This window comes from Toxoplasma gondii, chromosome XI (genome assembly GCF_000006565.2).
Source record: "Toxoplasma gondii ME49 chromosome XI, whole genome shotgun sequence".
NCBI classification, from domain to species: Eukaryota; Apicomplexa; class Conoidasida; order Eucoccidiorida; family Sarcocystidae; genus Toxoplasma; species Toxoplasma gondii.
In genome coordinates, this window is record NC_031479.1 from 2684897 (window position 1) to 2705755 (window position 20859).

At 49.0% G+C, this 20859-nt stretch overlaps 4 protein-coding genes across 4 annotated transcripts; all 4 read right to left on the minus strand.

Moving 5' to 3' along the window:
* Positions 1-74: 74 nt before the first annotated feature.
* Positions 75-3468, minus strand: TGME49_312435 (hypothetical protein; the record flags this gene model as incomplete). Its single annotated transcript, XM_018782713.1, has 4 exons — positions 75-903; positions 1302-1383; positions 2087-2246; positions 2649-3468. 4 exons carry the CDS (start codon positions 3466-3468, stop codon positions 439-441), a joined length of 1527 nt encoding a protein of 508 aa, XP_018635480.1. The 3' UTR covers positions 75-438.
* Positions 3469-4167: 699 nt separating this feature from the next.
* On the minus strand, positions 4168-11690 carry TGME49_312440 (hypothetical protein). The gene is made up of 8 exons (XM_018782714.1): positions 10642-11690; positions 10137-10457; positions 9601-9645; positions 8984-9055; positions 8403-8860; positions 7303-8067; positions 5158-5415; positions 4168-4464 (listed from the first exon to the last, which is right to left on the minus strand). The coding sequence occupies exons 1-6, from the start codon at positions 10911-10913 to the stop codon at positions 7847-7849; spliced, it is 1389 nt and encodes a 462-aa protein (XP_018635479.1). The 5' UTR covers positions 10914-11690; the 3' UTR covers positions 4168-4464; positions 5158-5415; positions 7303-7846.
* Positions 11691-12529: 839 nt separating this feature from the next.
* Positions 12530-15602, minus strand: TGME49_312445 (hypothetical protein). The gene is made up of 9 exons (XM_018782715.1): positions 14678-15602; positions 14171-14396; positions 13813-13916; positions 13487-13579; positions 13334-13425; positions 12973-13107; positions 12704-12746; positions 12609-12640; positions 12530-12543 (listed from the first exon to the last, which is right to left on the minus strand). The coding sequence occupies exons 1-6, from the start codon at positions 14780-14782 to the stop codon at positions 13059-13061; spliced, it is 669 nt and encodes a 222-aa protein (XP_018635478.1). The 5' UTR covers positions 14783-15602; the 3' UTR covers positions 12530-12543; positions 12609-12640; positions 12704-12746; positions 12973-13058.
* Positions 15603-15800: 198 nt separating this feature from the next.
* Positions 15801-18770, minus strand: TGME49_312450 (hypothetical protein). Its single transcript, XM_018782716.1, has 6 exons — positions 18115-18770; positions 17451-17713; positions 17053-17222; positions 16603-16817; positions 16191-16532; positions 15801-16070 (listed from the first exon to the last, which is right to left on the minus strand). The coding sequence occupies exons 1-4, from the start codon at positions 18363-18365 to the stop codon at positions 16734-16736; spliced, it is 768 nt and encodes a 255-aa protein (XP_018635477.1). The 5' UTR covers positions 18366-18770; the 3' UTR covers positions 15801-16070; positions 16191-16532; positions 16603-16733.
* Between the last annotated feature and the right edge of the window lie 2089 nt (positions 18771-20859).

The following is a 20859-nucleotide window of genomic DNA, read 5'->3' on the forward strand; positions in this document are numbered from 1 at the left end:
CAGATCAGACTTTATATGGATATAAAACCGTTGACTTAGAAGAACAAATAGATCAATCTTAACCGACAAAAGGCACGGTGCAGGTTGGCAGCAGCACGGGCAGAGAGCACCCAGTTGTTTTGCTGCTTTGGAGCAGACTATTGCGGCCGCATACTCGGTATATTCGTACAAACGAGTCTTGCTATTTTATGTTAAAGACGTCTATTCTGCAAACAACTAGGCTTCATAAATGCGCTCTGGAGCATTCCCTGCACATACTTCGCCTTTGCGCGTTTGATACCCTCGTGTTTCATTCTTTCCTTTGTGTAACGTCCGGGTCTTGTGTGTGACCGTAGTCCTTCCCGGAATGTGTAGCACCTGGTTCCAAGTGTCTGTCTTGAACTATTTCGATTTCTCCTTGTTGTGTCACCTGAGTGCATCGCCACCGCTCGGTTGAGGTCAGGCGTCTGGACCCGCCTTCTGTCCCGGAGTTTCTTTTGGTGGCAAATAGAATGCCTGCAACTCATCATTATGTTCTCGAAGGAAATCAATTAGCTCTGCCTGTATCATTCGCTTCACGTCTCTCCCCATGCCTTCGTGGAAAGTCGCTAAGAAGTCAGCGTTTAAGTGAATCTGTTCAAACTGTCTTTGCTTGGAAAGAGACTCTCCTGCAGGGAAAGATTTTTTGTCGGCCTCGCCGATTTCTGCTTCATTCTGTTGTGTGTTTCCGCTCGTTTCGTTTGTTTTATCCAAACCAAAACCTTCGATTGCAGGTCCAATTCGTGACTCTGACGGCGGCGTCGTTGTGTCAAAGCCCACTGTCGCTGAAGTGTCCTTTTTGATTGGAGACAGGTTCCGCGACTCCGGAATGGTGGCTGACGCCATCGGCGACTGGTGGTTGTCCTCGCGTTTTCCTTGTAGATTCTGAAAAGGAGCACCAAAGGGTTGCAGCAGATGTTGTCGCTCGTGAGCGTCTCAAGAAATATAGCCGAGCACTTGTACTGTAGGTATATCAGTGCAATGTTAATTAAGGTGTGTAGGATTTCTCCTGCTCCTTATCATCACAGTTATCTACTCGTAACTGAATGGTCTTTTGTAGCATGATATGTGTGCTGATAGCCATTTCATTCACAACCGGTGGTCAGAGTAAAGAACGTACAACCTAGCTGCCACATAAGCGTGTAGTGCAAAGCATTTGTTGGGTATGTACAAAGGTTCCGGTATTCCAGTTCTTTTATCATAGAGTTCCGATAGAACCCGCTCGCGACCTTTCCAGTCTGCACCTTGACCCTCCGCGAAATTCGCCCCAAAATGTCACGAACCTGGATTGCAGTTTGAACATGTTGATTGATGCGGTCGTCTTTAGCTAAGCGCCGCTGCTGCAGCCTTAAAAACTTTGCCATTCTGAGACACAGGATGTCAGAAGAAAGGCGGCTCGACAACAGAAACTACTTGCGAAGGAAACGAGACGCAGGCATGCACAAAGCGTTCCAGAAAACTGTGGGAAGGAAAAAGGAGATACAGCGGAAAAGCCATTCTAAAGTGAATAGCGACATTTGTTTTCAACCGATCTATCTCCTGCAGACGGTGAGAAACACAGATCGGCGCCAGGCTCATGCATAAGCACCCAGTTCCCCTTAAACGTCTTCACCGTATGCCAATAGGCTGCATTTCTCCTCTCTGTCACAAAGATCTTCGTGGTCTGATTCCTTGTGTATTCGTTATTACACATCGTTCCTCTGATCTGCTGATGACAAACGGAATCATAGCATACTGACTTCCTCTATGAGCCACAGACCGTTCTGGTTCAAGTTTCGTCCACCTCATCTTCATTCTTTTCCTTGTAATGATGCTACCTCTGCTCACTCGTTTCCGTTGTCTCTGCATCTGTCCTCTTCTCTCACTTCCTTTCCTGGTCCCACCCGTATGGTTTTTATTCCTCTGGTCGTCTCCCAGTTGTTCCAATGTATTCCGACTGCACTCATCAAGGTTGTTGAGCAAGTTCCTTAACGGTCACAAGCCTGGCCAAAAATGCCTCGTCTGGGGGAAAGTGGAAACAAAAGAAACAGGCGTGATTTACTTCGGTATCACAGGCTCGTGACCTCACCGCGGATGAAGGAGAGCTTCGAACCAGTGTTCTTCCTCGCTGAAAAATGCCATCAAGTCGGCAACATCGCCACCTTTCCGCTTTTCTTGAATCCTGCTGAAGAAGCTAATAGGTAAGCCCATGAGGAAGAAGAAAGCATCCAGGCGAAGTCGCGTCGGTCCTGCAAGGACCACGAACAGACGAAACTTGAGGAACGATAAAATAATTTTGACAAGGACTGGATTCTTGAATGACCGTTGGCACCGTTTTGTCAGCTTCAGTCGGACAGCTCATGTCACAGCCTGTCCGAATATACCAAACATCCTGAGAATATCTGCCACTTGTTACTCTACATTGACGCGTCACACAGGATAGTGGTCTGTTGAGTTCAAAGAAATGGCCTGTAAATCCCAGGTGGAGTTTGGCATCCACAGATTCCGCGCTCACGGGTCTGCTGTGGCACTCGCGGTTCAGAGAGACGGTTAGCAGTCTCGTTCATCGGAGCTTATTGTTGCCCGATTCAATTGGTAGGCTTCGAGGCCTCTTCTTAGTCGTACCCTGCTTGTATGTGGTGAAGGCTTACCCAGATATTTAAATTGACGCATGCGGTGGAGTTCGTCGAGATCGATCTGGACGACCTGGCCGTCGACGGAAAGGAGGTGCTTCCATGTTTCTGCGTTGCCAGCGTTCGACTCGATCACATCTCCCCAGCTAAGTTCAAGTGTGTCGGTTGCTATACGGCGGTCCCCTGCGTTTGATTGTGTTTTCTGTTCAGCAGGTTCCCTCTCGTCTTCAGTCTCATCTGGACGAGGAGGCGATGACCCTTCAAGACAAGTACCTGGCACCGTGGCGTCCGGAGGAGACCAGTGAGAAGTCAAGGTAAGGGAGGGAGACGCATGGGGAAAGTGAGAAGGAGGACTGGAAAGGGAACAAGGCGAAGAAGAAGTTCGAGAGGCAGGGGAATACGAGAACGGGGAGTCCGCCGCAGCCTTCAATGATAACGAGTGTGAAGGTGAATGATAACTGGACGGTTGGGAGGGCGGCAGCCGATTTGAGGCGCTGCTTGTTGAAGCGTGAGAAGGCCACCACGTATGTCTAAGCAGACAACATACAGACAGAAACAAGGGAGGAAGCCGCGATTTAAAATGCTTACAATACGCTTGAGATGACAGAGTGATGCGTAGATGTGCAAGTATGTGTGTATGTGCGCGCAAACACACATGTGCATGTAGGTGTACGTGTGACTGCACTCTCAGTGCCCCCCAGTGATCAGCTGGCACTTGTCTCTGGAGACCATATAGAGCACACCCTGTTTGTACATTTTTAGAACTGAAAGGAAACAAACGAAAGCCAGGGTCGATCTCATCTGCATTTTTTGTGTTTGGGCGGACTTTGAGAGGCATCCGGTGCACAGGGAAAGGCGATAAAAGTTGAGGCTACCAGCAAGGACGCCTTGAACACATAGAGGGAACTTAAACCGGGGGAGACAAGCGAGCCTATTTGTGTCTCCTTGTTCTTTTCCTGTATCAGGACTGCGGTTGAGATACGCCTCCAGCTCCTCCACGGTTGGGGTTGCGAACAGCTCTTCTGCCTAGAGGCCAAAAGGAAGCAATGACAGGAGAACAGGCACAAACTGCGCTTATCGCATGCATGAAAGAACCGTGAAAGCCTAATGCAAAAACACTAGATGGGCTGAAGGTCCCTCGCCCTGACTGTGAAGCTTCACATGCACATCTGTATGTGTGTTGTCTCTGTGGGCACACTGTTCACTATGACAAGGCTGATAAAAAAAAGTAAGAGCGTTCGAATCTCTAGCATGTGTCGCATGTCGACCGGTTTGTGTATGCGATACACTTTCGTTTCCACGTTCATGTGATTGAATTCCGATTTGGACAAGCGAAACGTAGTCTTATAAAAGTAAACAGATTGTTTTTACTGATTTTTAGTTATCAGCGGTGCACTTCAGTAATTTAAATTGAAACGTGTAGGTGCTACAATCCCGCGCTAGGCGAAACCCAGACTTGAAAAACCACTGATGAAGCGTAGCATACTTGTCGCACATCTGCCCTCTTTTCTAGTGAACGCTGGGTCGCGACCGCCACCTCAAGCAAGAAAATCGGAGTTGCTTTACAAGTCAAAGGAAGGAGTACTATATCAAGCTGACGATTACCGAAGACACACGTGCATCCTGTCAATATATTGTACGACACATCACGAGCTCAGGAAAGTGAGAATTTAAAATTTACCTTAGTTTTACGTGTGGCGCCTTGTGCGGAGCTTGTATGGGGAGATAATAGCCAGAAGGCACACAACCACCATCTGCCTGTCGTTTGTCACTCTATTCGATTTCAGTTATGCTGGCCTACAACGGGGATCTTCTTTTTCCCCTTTTTTCGTTTCTGAAATAAATTTGCAATTAATTAGCAAATCTTTTTGCCGCCGTGATGCTGGGCGACGATCGTTAGTGATTGCAAGTTCACATAACTAATTGCGGCTGTGACTCTTTTGCTTTTGCTCACCGACGCAAAAGGCACGAGGAATTCTTTTGGGGGGCGTAAGATACGTTTGTCTAGGAGACGGTCTCCAAAGAAAGGCGAAGAAGCCAGCGGGTGAGAAGGGCAGAGAAAGAGAGGATTGAGTCGCCGTATTACCGAGGCCGCAAGGTAGAACCCAATCTGGAGGCAGGAGCGAGAACACTTGTGTATGGAATTTCTCCTAACACCGTGCAATAGCCTGGAGCGTAACATTCAGGTGCGATATGATGTGGTAGTACGAAGCAGTTGACTGGAACCGAATTTTACAGGCGTCACAGCTGCGTCAAACCAATTGGTGAACTACTTGGATGACAACGAAACAAGTAAAATCGTACCAGTGCCGATAAAAAAAGAAAGACATGAGGCAAGCGGCTGAGGAGTTGTGGTCATGTGAAGCAGGAATCCAGAGGAGCCGTAGCTGATGAAGACAGATCACAGAACGGCGGCACGCAGACACCAAAGAAGAGAAAAGGTCTTTCGTAGGAAGACGTATAACGGCGTGTTGTGGTGATTCCTCATTGAGGTTCTGTCATTGCATTCTCACCTACGCTACCTCACCTCTCTTCCACTGTAGCAGTCTTGCTTCAGATTGGTTTTCCGAGTCGGTCGATACTCCCGTGAAAACTCACAAAGGGAGCCTCCACCGTAGATAAAAGGATCACTTGTCTGGACAGGTGCGAACACAGAGAAACTGAAGTATTATAAGAACGAGTAACCAACCGCGAAGAGGGTAATGAACCTTAACGCCAGACTGTTTGACGTTTGTGCGGCGAGTGCAGGGGATGGATGATCAGTTGCTCCAGCTTTTCCGCTATTCTGGATGGTAAAAACTAACTTATCTTCACCACGCATCCACCGCGTTTTCTTTTCCTTGGAATCCCTGTTTTACCTTGTTTCCTTGTGCGGGATGACATGTCTGCGGCAATGGCCTACCTCCTTAAAACTTTATCTATTTCTTCAGTACGCCTTGTGCGCTTTTTCAAGTCTCACTACGTTCACGCCCAACCGCAGTCTCCGGGTCCCCGTTTTGCTTCAGTTTTTCTGTGGCGGCTGTTGTTTCGACCAGGAGCTTCGCCCTCCAGATCGTTCGCTCCTATTTCCTGTCTCTAAATCGTGGTAATCTTGTTCAGATCCAATCTGGTGGCCCCTGCACCTTTGTGTGTCTTATCCTCCAGGTGTTTCTGCACTCTTCGCAGTACCGTAAGACGTTCACCGGTCAAAATGGTTCAAAAGAGACAGAATAACCCCTAAGATACTGAATAGGACACCAGTTATTAGATGCTGACACCACGTACCTGGAACCGGTGGTTAACAACAAGCCGGCCATCGTACACAAGACCGCTTTGATAAATCGCTTCAAACACATCGCTGTCTACGTTCCTTTGGTCGGCTGTGAGGAGCACTCGACACGCCAGAGAATGAAGCCGAGACACCGTGCTGTTTTCCTGCACAACAGGTGGAAAAGGGGATGTAACTGCCGGAGCGTTGAACGGCGTAAGCTGGTTGCTCCGTGCCGCAGCGCCTGAAGGAAAATAATCGGAAAGTCAGCGGATGCACGTAGTCACTGTGAACACGTAATGCACTGGATACTAACCAAACTTCGAAAAAAGAGTAACTAACCAGTTGCGCAGGTTATTCCCTTCAACCCACGTACAAGCCGTCCGATGTACAACGAACGTTCCATTTCTGCCACACTAGACTCGGGAAGTACAACTGTTTCTGCGGCAAACAAGTCTGGACTCTAGCATTTCAAATTTTGGTTCTTCCGTACACCCTCTGGATTGCCAGTCATCTGCAAGCTCATCCATGAAACTTCGCCGAGACTGGACGGTGTCGTCTTCGTCTTTGAAGGCAACGACGCCGCGGGGAGAGAGACAGCTTGAAGCAGTTTCGGGAATCCTTTTCTCCGCCTAAGGCGACGTTCCAAAACAAGAAGACGGGGAAGCAATGATTGTCTGTACATTCGAATGTTGTTTCTTCGATTCTTTTTAGGAACTCGCTGCTATTCTGTTAACTTCAGTGTGTTCTCATCCGTCTGAGGTAGACGAAAAGGAAGTAGGCAATGACTCCACGATCAGAGACTCTGACGACCACGGCTCCCTAAACTCTAAACCCTCCCTTTCGATTTGGTTGGTGCAAGCAACTGTCTTCGTGAGCTGCGGGGGAAAGTGTTTTTGTGGTTCTCCTTTCACAGAAGCAGTTACGACTTGCGGCTTCGAAGGTACCCCTACAAGACTTGCGTCCTCCAGTAAAATAGATTTTAATCGCCCACGACCGTCTGGAACGACACCCCTCAGAGTGTATCCTTCCAAGACCGTCACGCCGAGGTTTCTGAGTAGATCGTGGCACTTGGTTTCCATCGGCTCTCCTTCAGCAAATTCAGAAACGGGAAGCATCTCATCTTCTTGATCCTGTGGCTCTGGATAAGTGACAAGAGAGTAGTTTCAGATGGAGAAACTCAAATAAAAGCAGGAAGTTTGGCTGTGTCACAACTACAGCACAAGGAAAGAAGGCGTAGGAGGGAAAAGAGGTTGCGAACAGAACAGCCTATTCTAGAGGATGCCCTTGTGGCATGTCCAACGAAGGCAGCAGAACTCGACAGCGGTTGCTCTTTCGCACAAAGTGAGAATCAGCTGTCCAAAGGGCTCGTATAGATATGGAGTCCTGAGAACAGTTACATAGTGTACTTTTGCAACTACTCACCGTTCTGAAATTTACACGAAAAGGTTGACTAGAACAGTTCATTGAGCTGAAGGGAAGGTCCTGTCGCTGCATGACCTGAGGAAACTCACCGCTGGCGGTTGCTCTCGACCTGACAAACAGAAATTGGGGGAAAACAAGCTCACTGCAAGACAAGATTTCCTGCTGCATCTAAAATATGTAACTCATCTGAATGCAGCGAATGGAGGCGTAGGGAATTAAAATGCAGCTGAGAATTACTGGACTGCTTCTGTGAAATTCAACTTGGTTTGCCACGGTGTGGAGACAGCCAACGCCCAGATATAGAAATGCACCATCTGCCTAGGATGAATATTGTTGGAAGGGTGCATCGAAAGTAAAGCAGTCCTGTTTGGGTCCGCTTCGGCCCCGGTACACCGGTAGGTCCGTGGATTTGTTCGTCTTGAATCCGCGATATGAGTTTCTCACATTTCCCTGGTTCATAAAAGTTAAGGCGGTTGACAATTGTTCCTAACTGATTCTTGTTAGATAACACGGGAGCAGTGAGCCGACAGGGGACGACAGGCAGCTAAGGTACGAAGGCAGTTGCCATTGGAAGAGGGAGTATTTCTGTGACAAGGAGGATTTTATTGTGCAGTCGCGCTAACCTGGGAGGAAGTATTAAAGTAATTTTCTGCGCCGGAACGTCCCGACTCAACAGTCCATGGACTAGACAGTATGCATCCAAGGATCGTCCGTAAACTACCACATACGTCAAAGGATTCCACCGTAGCGGAATGAGGTAGGGTCCTGAACGCAAAGTTTCTCCAGAGCCATCAGACGATTTGCGCTTGTCTGAGCTGGAGACTCATTGCTCAAGAGCGACCATTGCCCTGCTCATGTCTGGACATACGCAAAAAAGTGACTTTCACCTCAACCTAGCTACGGGAAGTCTTCTTCAATGATAGTAAATGGGGAATTGGGACCGCAGACAAGACAGTGACGGGTCTGCCAGCGTTTTGACAGACGCATCTCCTCTTGCAAAGCATATGTGTTTAACACTTTCCTCTCTTTTCTAACCGGTACTGAAAAACAAGCTGCCCATGTTTTCTCCGCGATCACCAGAGTGCTCTGGACATATTTACCGTTTTCCTCAAGAAGATCGTACAGCCACGGATCTGCAGAGGAGATGCATCCATTTACTCGTTGAGGAAGTGAGTTCGCATTCCGGGCCTTGCGTTTTCCAGTCCATGTTTGATCAGCATGATTCACCATTGTTGGGGAATTGGAATTAACGTGGTTCTCCCGCAGTCCCCAGCTCCGCAATCCGATGGACTGAAGAGCCGCATCTTGCATGCCCGCAGCGAGGACGAGGAAGTCATACGGGAGCACAGGGCTGTTGAGTTCACTGTCGGCGGGGTGATGGCTTTTCGTGCGCTTATTAGCCGTTAAAGAGGCTTCTTCTTTCACTGTATCAGGCTGCTTGGAAGGACCGACGATGTCAGTGCAGCCACCCGCATCGAGGTAGACCAATTTGTTCCGTCGGTCGATCCGGTGAATTCGCTGGTCCACCACGCGCACGCGCAGGTCTAAGAGCAGCCTCCTACAAGCAGACGCGGACACAAGACGCAAGACGAGTACCAAAGCCGACATCCGAACTGAAGTGAAAGAAAAGCAATGCTTGAGTTTATCACGAAACGGGGACGCACAGTGATGCATCACTTACCGTATTTCGGAGGCTTCATCGTAGTCAGCCGTACTCTGAGAAAGGAGCGGTTTCGTATCCCGATTGACAAGCCTAATGAAACACAGTGAAGAGCGGTTCGACTTGTCAAAAAAAACTATTACCTGTTTTGGAAACTTTACGGTATATTCCGCAGCAAATGAAGATCCGCCTCGCCCATGTTTCGCTTAAACGCAGAGCGGCGTGTGACGGACGGGTGCCATCATGGAAGGAAGACGTTAGTTTTAAGAAGAGAGCTGATCAGGCAATTTTCAGGGTAGACGTGGCGGTCCAGATAATGCAATGAAATATCTAAAACCAAGAGCAGAATGGAGACGCGGTATACACGTGCTCCCCAGTGAGGTTTATGATCAACAAACCTCGCCGACACGCACGATCACTTGGGGCATCTAAAGAAGCAGAAAGGTTGTTTATGCATGCGTTCGGTGATGATATTAACTTTGCGGATACACGCAGAAGGTTGTTGGTTCGGTTTTTCTCCATTCTGTAGCACTATCGAGACAAACTGAAACTGACTACCAGAATGCGTCGCTGTCTCTCGATGTGAAGAATACTTCCCCGATCAGTTAATTGGTAATTCGAACGACAAGAAGTCTTACGGGAGGCCTCCAGGGGCAAGCAGCGTCACGTCTTTGAAGCGGAAACTATGATTGGCAAACAGGAGATTCTTTAAAAATGAATAAGCTGTCGACGAAAACCCGACGACGACGATCCGATGGAAGAACGTGAATGTGTATGACGAGAGAAAGGAAGGTCGGCATATCAGGTGTGAAGTGGCCTAGAAACAACAGGCACAAGAGGGCAAAGCGTCGATTACAAGAGGTCTCCTTCATACATTTGTAGGATCAACAACATCTCATGAGCCGCGAAAACGATGCATTACCTTTTGCATCACGGTTGGCATGGTCTATTAAGGACAATGGTGCATGTTGCTGACTGTAGACACATTGCCACAAAGATGGGTTAACTGGTGACGGATTTGTGGGTAGGTGAAAATATACAGTGGTAGACTGTATTCGGTTTCAGCAAACTGGAGTAATAGAATTGTGTATGTGGAATTAGATGTATGAAGACGGACTTGGTTAGCGTGTGTGGGGGGATGCAGCAGTGCTGCCCATACAACTGCACAGTTAACCGCTGCGTAGGATGCGGGGCTGCGTCGTCTTCTGATATTTCACTGAAACTTGCCGGATGAGTTTTGAAGAAATGCCAGTCTTCTTGGACTGTCCTTCGACTCCCCACGGGTGCTGCCGTAAGTTCATCCGCCCGCGGGCTGTGGCCCAGCTTAGAGGTTCCGTGCGTTTCATGGACGAAAAAGCCATGGTCCGAGGCAATTGTTTCAGTGTATTTGATGGCTGATTTCGCCTTGGGTTTTACAGGGAAGAAGTGATAAAAAGAAGGTGACACGTGGCCCTTCGGCTCCACAACCATATGTAGCAGCTTCGCTCCTGTTAATCTGTAGGGGGGCAAGGGGGTAGGCATCCAGACTCTCGTTGTTTTTTCCAGTCGTATCGCAAGCACTACGATCGTGCATATGCTTACTTCTGCCGTGCACATGGTTACAAACGAGAAACTCTTTGCCGATCCCTTTACGCCACAGGACAAATCCGGCACTACGTTCGTTGCGCTGAGCGCCTCACCGCATAGCCTCTCGAAGGAGCAGAGGCCCGTAGTACTGAAAGGCGGAGTCCAAGAGGCATATGTCGATAAATGCGTGTCCGCCAAATGCATCATAACTGAGCTTCTCATCAATCACCTCTTCTTGCTCGGTTTCTCCAGCAGGCGCCACGATCCGGCGTAACTTGCGTTTGGCTTCTCTGCTGGCTCGTCGTTCATCAAGAAGCTCCCTCACTTCTTGCATTTTCCGCTTCTGATGATGTAAGATGTACGGCTCAAGCTGATATTTCAGCATCACATCTTGTAGCTCTGCAGCGCGGACGATGCGCACTTCAGCAATCGCCACAGCTTCACTGCATGCCGTGCCCACGACGACAAAGCATTCGCCAGGACGGTCGAAATCGCTACTCGACCTCCGAGAGACGGATGCTGTTGCCGAATCCAGTCTCGCTATGAATCAAGGAAAATACAGAAGAAACAACACCAAAACGCGGCTGATTTCAAGAGGATGTCTCACGATAAATTCATTGGCGGAATCCCACCTTTTGGCCCACTCCGATTTCACGTGGTGGCGTTCGTGTTTTCGTCTAGTGGTGTAGTGGTGTATATAGAGGATAGCCTGGCAACAGTTGCGGTAGCGTTGTGCGGTAGAAATGCTACTGCCCTTATGAAAAGTATGTCGACTCCGGTCATTGCCAGTCCTTAACGCGTACACGACAGTTGGAGACCCTGTCGTCTTGTGGAACAGAGCCCTGTATTCCAGTGTGCCTCTTTTTTTCATCCAGGGTATGTGTCACATGTAGCCGCATGAATTTCAGCTCTCTATAGGGATAAGAGGAGCGGTTGGTCCTGGGCAGTCTTCGTAGTGCCAATACTGCTGCTTTTGATGACGAGCACTACGAGCAAAAGGAGTTGTGTCAAGAAGCGTGTCGCTTCTCTTCCATTACACGACGCGTGCGGCTTTGTGGTAGTCTACATGCGCTGTGAATTTTCTGTGTGAGAGCTGTACAGTCATTAGCGATTTCTGACGTCTCATTGTCTCCCATTTGCGAATGTGTGGGCGACTCGGCGCTTTCGTCCTCGCAGCTGCTTGCCACTCCATCGGAGTCGTCAGCATTCGTGTCCTCTACGGCGTTTATAACAGCATCTTGGCTCAGCCGAAGGCCGACGCTAGCAGCTTTCTCCAGTACTGTCGCAACATCCGTCTCGCGCATCTCCCTAGACGAAAACGGCATGGTGCACATGTTGCCATCGTAGTTGCATGAATATGCGACACATTGTTTTTCTTGAGGGCTGCCGCCTAGAACGTGAAAAAAATCAACCACGGTTCCGGGAGCTGGAATCCTGAAAAGTGATATTCCGCGGTAGTCGTTTGCAGTGACCTTCATCGGTGCGCGATGGCATTAACGTGCTCGAGGGAAGCTGTCGTAAGTCGCTGTGCGACAGAAGTCGGCGCGGTTAATGAGCCCGGTGAATTCCACACAGAACAACTCCTGAAGTAATGCACGCCTGCACAAGATGAGACGGGCTCAAGTATCTCTGTACAGTTACAGCGGCGTGTGTTACCTGAACAGTGGCGTGGTAAGAAAAGTTTGCCGATGAAGTAGGAAAAGCAACTGGCTGAAAGCACTTGTTTGTTTCTTCCTCTCTGGACTAAAATAGCGTAAAAAGGGAAGCACTGGGGCGGAGGGAGGCTGCAAGATTACGCAATACTCTTTGTTTTTAAAAACAGAAAAAGCCGGCAAGATCAGCTCAAGGGCCTGGGAGTGCCACTGCACATGGAAACAAACAAACACATGGTGCTGTTAGCTCTCCATTTGACGCCTGTTTCCAATGAGAATCTCTTAAGCAGCAACCCATCTGACAATCAAAAACTGCAGAAGCGGCGTTCGCCGTTGCATCTGTCCTGATGAGAAGGTGTACAACTTCATTTGCTCCCTGATGATGAAGTCACGTTATTGCGGTTGCGCGTTCGAGTGTAACTTCATACTTTTTTCATAACAATGTTTTCCAAGTGAGGTGCTAGGAGTTAAACAAAAGCCACGTTCCATCGGGGAAGAAGGCAGTCTGCACTTTGTGGCCTACTATATGTGATTAATTGTTTTCCAATTTAAGTGTCCCTCAGATGCTGAAAAAAAATCGAAGTTAGTTTTTAAAAACAGATCAAAACTACGTGAGTGGTCTTGGTGGACGGCCGGGAGATGCGGCAGTATCCCGGCTTTGTTTTCAGAGTGTTCACACATTTCCGCCAGCGCTAACCCAGAAAGCGTAACGGTGGGGGCTAAACATGTTCTCGTCAGGTTTCAGCGGCGGGCGGCCGATACCCAACTGAACCATTTGGCCACACATCTCACCTGTTTGTCCAGTCCGAACACATTGATAGCGAACGCGTTCTTGTGGTCTATTGGCAGCTTCTGAAGCCAGCCTGGAGTCCCGTATGTCATCGCGAAGCACTCCAGTGCCGCTCGAGAGAGCCGCTGAAGCGCACTCTGTAATACACAAGGAGTGATACCTGCGCCTTCCTGGGAATAAAACGGCTTTCGTTGCTTCCATGTCCTGCTAGAACCGACGGGTCGGAAACATGTAGCGCAAAGTCAATTAATTTGAAATCGTGAGGCGACAGCGCCGAACAGCAGAAATCCCGAGACGATTACAGAAACAACGACTGACCAGCTTTCTTTAGTACTCAGTGTGGGTGAAACAGGTGCAACGTACTGCATTAGAGGGTCAGTGTTGCGAACAGCTGGACAACTAGTAACAAGGACGACAAAGCTCATCTGTTCTAAACCCCTAAAGATCTGTGAGCCCTGCAGCCGTTCAGCCAAAAAAATCCTCATCTACAAGGAACATTGAGTTCAAGTCGTTTACTTTTAGCATCTCCTTTGAAATATCCGACGCCGGATGATATAGGGGGACATCTCCCCACCAGTGAAGGCACAGGAGGAGAATCGAAATATCTTCCTGAAATCCAGAGGGGAGCGAGACAGGCAGCATGCCAACAGGTGGCTTCTATTATGAGTCGAAAAATCGTGCCCGTCCCCCCCAATCAAGCTGCTGTTTCGTGGGAATCAAGGGAATGATGGAACATATCGCGATGCATGAACAACCTCTGACATTGAAAGATGGGAAACCCGACGTTGATTAATCCGTACGCCGAGTGTGCTAAGACTTGAGTTCTAATCGTCACTCCTTACGGGTGGCATGTGGATCTCAGACTGAGTCAGCAGGAACTCCCAAAAGTGGTAGAGCTTGACGGTACAGTCGCATATGTCGCGATCCGATTCGGCCGGTACCTCTCCTATAAATGAGAGTAGGAGTGTGCTAGCATCATCAAGCGGTTGATCACACAGCAGGATTTATCCCATCCCAGAGGAAATTGCTGCAGAAGGAGAAAGCCAGGAAATTAATTCCTGGTCAGTGTTTCATGAGCCGAAAGCCACAACCGCCGATGAACGCGCTGGTCGAGACTTCGATTCTGATAGCGTCTTCCTGGTGCTAGCTTCAACAAACCCCTCAACGCTGGTGGCAGTCCAAAGACTGAAGTGTCCTCACCTGTCCTGGTGCTCCTCCTTCGATCGGTAGATGCAAGGGAACTCCGTCTATGCGGGTGTTTGCCGAGGCAGATGGAGTTGAACTGGGAGATGCTCGAATTTCTACCTAAACGTTTCGTTGGGATGTCCCCGTACCCAGCACCCCCTCCGGGGATTAACTCCTCTTTGGCAAATATTGTGGCTAACACATCCCATTTTTCGAGGAGGAACGAAGCCACACGCTGTCGCTACAGACACAGAAAACATGCTGGTACGTTTAAACAGTAGTGGCGGCGGCAAAATTCCATCAATGCACGACGTGTCTGGTTGGCGGTGAGTGTACGAGATTCTTGAGAACAGTACGCTCACTGCACGCGGATGGAATCATCTATATGCTGGCTGACTTCACGGAAAAGGCTGAACAGTTTTAAACCAGACTTGAGGTCGCTCGATTTGTCACCAGCTCATAGTGTACGCCCCTATTGGGATAGACTGGAACTGCTTGCCAAAAGCAAGCACGGTGGCTTACCTCCAGGCAGTCGATATTAATAAATACCTTGAACGCCGAAAGAGCTTGATCTAAAGTTATTGCAGACGCAGATCGTAGCGAGGCGTCTGTGAAGTGCACCTGCATTGAGAGGTCCCGCACAACAAACGTAACTGTTCAAGCTTTTGGCAGGGGGAACAACCCACCAGACGTCTGGGGCCAAGGACTTGTCGACAACCAGAGTTCTAGCCAAATCTTGATGTGCGGCTACTAGTTACCTTTCAGATATCGAAACGCCGAACTGTTCCACTGATATACTAAGAGTCCTCCACATTCTTTGTAACCAGGCCCTGCTGAAAAAATCTGTACTCTAATGTACAGTCAGCGGGGTTTCCGGGATAAGCATGGAGAGGGGGTTCAGGACAAGTCCATTCGACTGTTGCGAACAGCAGAACACGCTATCACAGCGGGCTATCACAGCAAATGTGGACAGATTGATTCCCATATATCTGTAGTACTTCATCAGAAGCGACTTATTTTCATTCAGCATGCTCAGGTTCGCAGCTTTACCTGCCATATGATCAACATAAGCGTCTCCTTAATGTCTATGGCTTGGTTCAACTCATGAAGTTGGGGGACCTGACACGGTAGATGACAATCATGGGATCAGAAGTCTACCCTTCCTATATTTCTTCCGGAAAATCCTGGTTCCAGTGGACAACGGACAATCGAGAGCACGCGATCAAACACGGTTCCAGTGGCTGTGCAGCGTAGCCTCAACCCTTTTGTTCTGCGTAAATGAACGTACAGAGAATGGCTGCGGCAACGTCAGACCGCGTGACAGTCGATCGCCTTAATTCATAGGGGGCGATACTAATCGTACGAGGGTTATTTGTAAACATTTGCTTCCGTTGCCTCGAATAAAGTCATCCCTCACCTTTTTCAAACTCTGAAATAAGCTAAAGACAGATATCAGGCCCTCTTCATTAGGGTGTACCGACATCAACAACGCTTCGAAGCCACCTGTGCAATTACACCACCCCAGGGAAAGAAGCTGGCAAACAGTCGCGCATGTGCTGAAGAGACACATACCAAGGCTGTGCATTTCGAACCACATCGATTTTGCCGAGCAAGCGTCGATTGTGAATATCCTGGCGAAGACCGATCATGTTTTGTTACTTCCTGTGATGCGTCTCGTGTCATTTTCCCAGGTTCGCTTCCGAATTGTGACTCCACGTCACTTATTTTCTCAAGATATGCCTTCCTTTCAAATTTTGAGCCAGCGGAGACGGAGGCGAGTGAAACGTTTCGATCGGATCGGTCTTGGGGTTAGGTGTTTCAGTCGTGCTCATGCATGTGTCTTGGTGCAGTTACGTCAGCGGTAAAGCCTGAAAAGTGAGTCTCCTCCGACCCAACGTACTATCTGGAAACATGCCTGCTGGGAGTTACCGGAATGTCATACAGCTACTTTCTTGTCAGAACAGGCCATCACAACATTGTCACAGACAACTGTCTTCACCAGCCTCTAGTGAAGGCAACGGTGGCGCGTCCTCACCCGGGATTTTTCGCATCGTTTCTTGTACCAAATCGCCAACACCAGATCCGTACAAGTGGCCGCGAGCTACAGCAGGAGGCAATCACATAATCCGAGCAGCCCCAACACCATCCCACCGCATGAGATTCTGGTGATAGGATCGACAGTAGCCCTGGTTACATCCGTATCGAACGTATTGTAGCAGACGCCATGGCGATTCGCTGCGCGTCTTGAACACGCGTTGTCCGTTAATCTTCTGCAGGTCATCAATTAGAATGTCCTAGCTCATGTATTTCATTCACGGGTCAGAAGACGACAGCCAAGTGAAGCCGAAGAGGTGCTCCAACGCATCCGGGCAAGCAACTGCCGGAAAGAAACAAGTGTAGAATCTGTCCTCCGACAGGAACCAAGATGCCCATATTATGTACCGGACCTCAAAAAAGCATAACTGCGATAATGTCATGCTTCTCCGAGAAAACGTAGTTGCCTGCGACGATGTGCAGATCGAACAGGATGCTGAATATCTTCTCATCTGAAGAAGAATGGTGCCTATGTAAGATGTGACTAGCGACTCTGTAATTGTCTCTTACTGCTGGGCATGCCGCCACTCGGGAAAAACATGTGGCTCCCGCGATGCTGCATAAAAGTCTGACGGCAACATCAGATACCGAAGCCCGTTCGCAAAATTCATGAGCATTCAGCCTGAAGCAAATAGTATCAGGTGGCGTTCAGCCTTTGATCTGAATTCACAGTTGGCTTGCGTGATAGAAGACCCACTATGGGTACAGGTGAAATTAGTAATGTCACCGTCTGGCACTGCTCAGCCAGCCACTGCATCCAGCTGTAACAGCAAATAACGAAAGCATTTTGCACCTACGCGTACCATTGTGGTCCTGATCTTATTCATGTATTCTCGATCGACCAGGAAGTCATAGCTCTCGAGCTCAAAGCAGTTGTTAAGTAAGTTGATGTCAATATCCGTGGTAAAGGATGCCAGGCCGACAGCGAATCCATGGGCTTCTGCAGCCAGGCACTTGTTCCGGTCGTCCTGACCTGAGATACACAAGCGTTCGCGTTAGTCATCCAGAGTAGTGCATCAATCGAACACAGCAGCTAATATGAGATCCGTCTTTATTCTGCAAGGATGCAATGGCAAGCATGTACACGCTCGAACTTCATCCACATGAGGTTGACAGAGCCTCCCCCCCAAACGACGTAGTATTTATGAGCGTAGTTGTTTCGAACCAGTTTAACAAATTTAGGACTTGCTCTCTCACTAACCGCCGATCAACTCAGCGAGGAAAAATTCCCCGTAGTCCGCCGGGCGGAGTTCCGTTGCTACATCAAAGACTTTAACAAGATCGTCGTAGTCCTCAACCTCCGCCTGTCGTATCTTCAGAGGCTTTATGCAGTCGTTGCGACTGCAGAAGTGAACTTTCAGGGCATGTATCTCTTTGGGAAGAACCGGGCTCTGGGACACGAGAGGGGTAAATGTGTCGAATAGTTTCGGCAGCAGTACCGGGCTCTCAGTCGGGGAGCCAAATCTACAACAACCAGGGAATGAGCAAGAGGTGGCAACAACAAATGGCTGAATGGTTTAACTCATGGCCGCGGTAAAATTTATTTTTGCGCGTCGATGCTGGCAACTATTGCGTAGCTCGTGTATAGACACATCCCGACAATGAGTTCCAAGATGGACGTGTAAGACTGGCGAGGGAGTCTGCTTAACTTGGAGCGTGAGGTGGCACCTTCAATGAGAGCCATTGTAAGGTAGTGCAGCGCCTAAGAGTGGCAGTCGACAGCTCTGCGCACATTTTTCAAGAACCTACAGGGACATCGGGTGACTTAAGAGAGCTTCAGGGTGTCCGCTGAGTTTCTCGGGGATGTGAGTGGGCGGCGCGTGGTTGTGCTTTATCCTGCAACTGTTTCGTTGGTTTCGTCGTACCTATTGAAAAGTGCGAGGTTCTGCAACTCGAAGGCTGACGCAAACGTAGCCTCGACCATCGACGCAAGAACAGAGCACGCCGTAGTCGAATGGTAAACTAGGAAGCTGATCCATAGAGTATTACTCGGAGTAATCGGCACCCCGTCGGACTGGGGAGGGACAGTAGAATGAGCTGTGACGGGTTCACATCTTCCGCTGGAAGAAGACGACCCCTTCGTTCCATCGTTCGCACTACACAACGGGCGCCACATGCAGTTGATGGAGTAAGTTGCTTGAAGCCATTCCGGCCACCTGTACCTGAAGAGAGAGAGGCTTTCTTCTTTAGTTTGTGCTTCATTCGCCAGCAATCTGGGCGAGTGATTCAAAGCTACAAACCCAATAATCTTCCCATCTTCGTCTTCAGCAACAAGACTCTGGTAGCTCTCGTCGACAAGGTCCTCAAGGAAGTTGAGACTTTCTGGGGATGATGTTGTTTCAAAACCGAAGAAAGCAAGTAGTTCTTTACCACGCCTGTCTGATTGACTTGCCTTGCCACATTCGTCTACATATGGCACTGATAAGACATCTTGTATCAGGCGTTGTATCTCTGGACAATCTTCCTTGCAGGCAAAACGGGCGCCGTTCGGACAAGACTGGAGCCGTGGATCCGATCTGTTGCTGACTGATAGATCATGGCTAGTCGACCTCTTTCGTACCAGCCCTCCAGGGCAATCATGAAATGACCTTGGCCGCCGCCCTCTCTCTGCGGGATCTTCCATGGTGCTCACAACGGTATTGCAGTTGATTGTAGAATCTGCATCGCTCTTGCGTACGCCTGTAAAGACGTTAGCTGCGATGTGCTGAGATTTCCGATAAACTCGGAAGCCTTCTCGCCGATTTTGAAGACTGGAACTAAATGCCGCATGCCCCGGAGGTGGCCAGAGTAGTGTCTAGTGTAGCCAACCTTGTACGGGGTTTTCTCGCTACCAGCAAAGCCTTTTTGGTCTTCGGCTGGCTAGATCACTTGAAAATCAGATGTCTCTTCCTTCATGCATTCACCCTCTAAGGGGCCAACCAAGATGAAGACGTCATAAATATCAAGTTCACCCCATAAGAAGGCTTACCATGATAGTGAACAAGAAAAGGAGTTCAATGCGGTCAACAGCAACAGGAAAGGTATTTACTTGATATTCTTCTTCCGCATCAAGCAGCGCATGCACTCCCCCGCACACGTGTCGACAGTTGAACCCTGATGCTTCCCCCTGATGAAGAGTGCGATACTGTATTTGATCATTTTTTGTAAACTTTCCAAACACAGCAACACTGACGTGTCCTGATAGCCTGGTCCATGGGCTGCGATCGTGGCAGACCTGGCGAAAGAGGAAACACTTCTTTTCATAAGGCAGGAGATAGCGTAGGGTCGCCTGCTTTTTCGCCCCACAGTGTCCGTCTTTTTAAGCTATATTGGATCAACATCTGTCTTATATTGCTTCGCATTCGGCCCGCTAAGCCTTGTCTCAGAATTTCCCTCAGGAGGATTCCGATCAGCATCGGCTTTCCTCTGGTACGCATGCACCAGAACAACGGTGTCCTATTTACCACAACGTCTCCTCGAGATGTCCTGCTCTCAGCAAATGTCTGTCTTCGCTGTAGTGTATGCATACGGACCCGCTAAGTTCATTCCGTGCTCTCGTAGAACCGCAACAGCAGTTCGTGGCGAGTCGAGTGAGTGAGATATGTACACCGATGAAGGACGTATAACCACTCCTGCTACCACCGTCAAACTGTCGTGGCTTATATGAATGCACATGTGGTCTAAATCCTCGTGAAGGCACATTATCAGCTGGTTTGGACGTTCGTGATCCGACGCTGCGCCTGCGTCGAGAACAAACGGGTGGACAACGAATGTTTGCCCTGCCCGAGTAATCAGGAGTGAATCACGAGTATGGGCAGCTGGCAAGCACGCGAGCAGTGCGATCAACAGGATCATCGTAGCTGATACAGCATAAGAGGGTGCCAGATGTGTAGGCGACGCTTTTGATGTTTTCCAGCCTTTGTGGTTTTGAACATCTCAGGATACGGTGGGTAAATGACGCGCCTCCGATGTTGCGTAGTGCACAGTACCTTGATTCTGTTGCAGGAACCTGGCAACGTCTGAAGGATAGTGCAGTGTTTCCCCTCTGAAACAAACCTGGAGCCCGCAGTAGAACCACATTCAATGCCCGCAGCATGCTAACAAATCAGAATAAGAACCATTTTCAGCTAATATTCTGCAGTGAAGGGAAGCAATTGAAAAAACTAGGAATGACACGGTCGAGTAGACTTCGGAGATCAAGCTCATGTTTTGTAGGAACAACGAGGTTTCTTACAGCCCGGGGTTCGTACGCTTCGCAACCTCTAGTTTCGTTTCGGCCACTTGAGTTACCGTCAGCGTAAAGGCCACGAAAAACTGAACCAGATAGGGTAGTTGGGTGTAGTCGTGCATCCAATGCTACGCTGGAGACGGTACTTCCGCCACTCAACCACGCAGGCAGGGCAGAACTCGAGATGTGGTCGTGTCAAATGAATAGCCAGTTTGGACCCGTTCTCTTTCAAGACTTGTTCGAAGACCACTGTAGGAGGCATAGACTACCACCTTGATACACACAGTATAGCTCTCGCCAAGGTCGGCGTCACAACGTCGGTTGGCCAACCTCCCTCGTAGGCTACAAGCAAATATGATCTTGCTTGTCACCGCATATGTTTGCAAGACTGGTGTGTCACTCG

Excerpts from the sequence above, each read along its gene's own strand:
- TGME49_312440 (XM_018782714.1), bottom strand. The coding sequence starts at position 10,913 with ATGCTGAAATATCAGCTTGAGCCGTACATCTTACATCATCAGAAGCGG. Across the intron at positions 9,646-10,136 it reads GCCCCGCATCCTACGCAGCG|TTTCCGCTTCAAAGACGTGA; the intron begins GTTAACTGTGCA and ends TGCCAATCATAG. Across the intron at positions 8,861-8,983 it reads GATGAAGCCTCCGAAATACG|GAGGCTGCTCTTAGACCTGC; the intron begins GTAAGTGATGCA and ends GTCTGCTTGTAG.
- TGME49_312450 (XM_018782716.1), bottom strand. The coding sequence starts at position 18,365 with ATGTGGCGCCCGTTGTGTAGTGCGAACGATGGAACGAAGGGGTCGTCT. Across the intron at positions 17,714-18,114 it reads AACCTCGCACTTTTCAATAG|ATTTGGCTCCCCGACTGAGA; the intron begins GTACGACGAAAC and ends TGGTTGTTGTAG. Across the intron at positions 17,223-17,450 it reads CCTCGCTGAGTTGATCGGCG|GTCAGGACGACCGGAACAAG; the intron begins GTTAGTGAGAGA and ends TGTGTATCTCAG.
- TGME49_312445 (XM_018782715.1), bottom strand. The coding sequence starts at position 14,782 with ATGCAGGTGCACTTCACAGACGCCTCGCTACGATCTGCGTCTGCAATA. Across the intron at positions 14,397-14,677 it reads TTAATATCGACTGCCTGGAG|CGACAGCGTGTGGCTTCGTT; the intron begins GTAAGCCACCGT and ends CTGTGTCTGTAG. Across the intron at positions 13,426-13,486 it reads TTTCAAAGGAGATGCTAAAA|GGCTCACAGATCTTTAGGGG; the intron begins GTAAACGACTTG and ends GAACGGCTGCAG.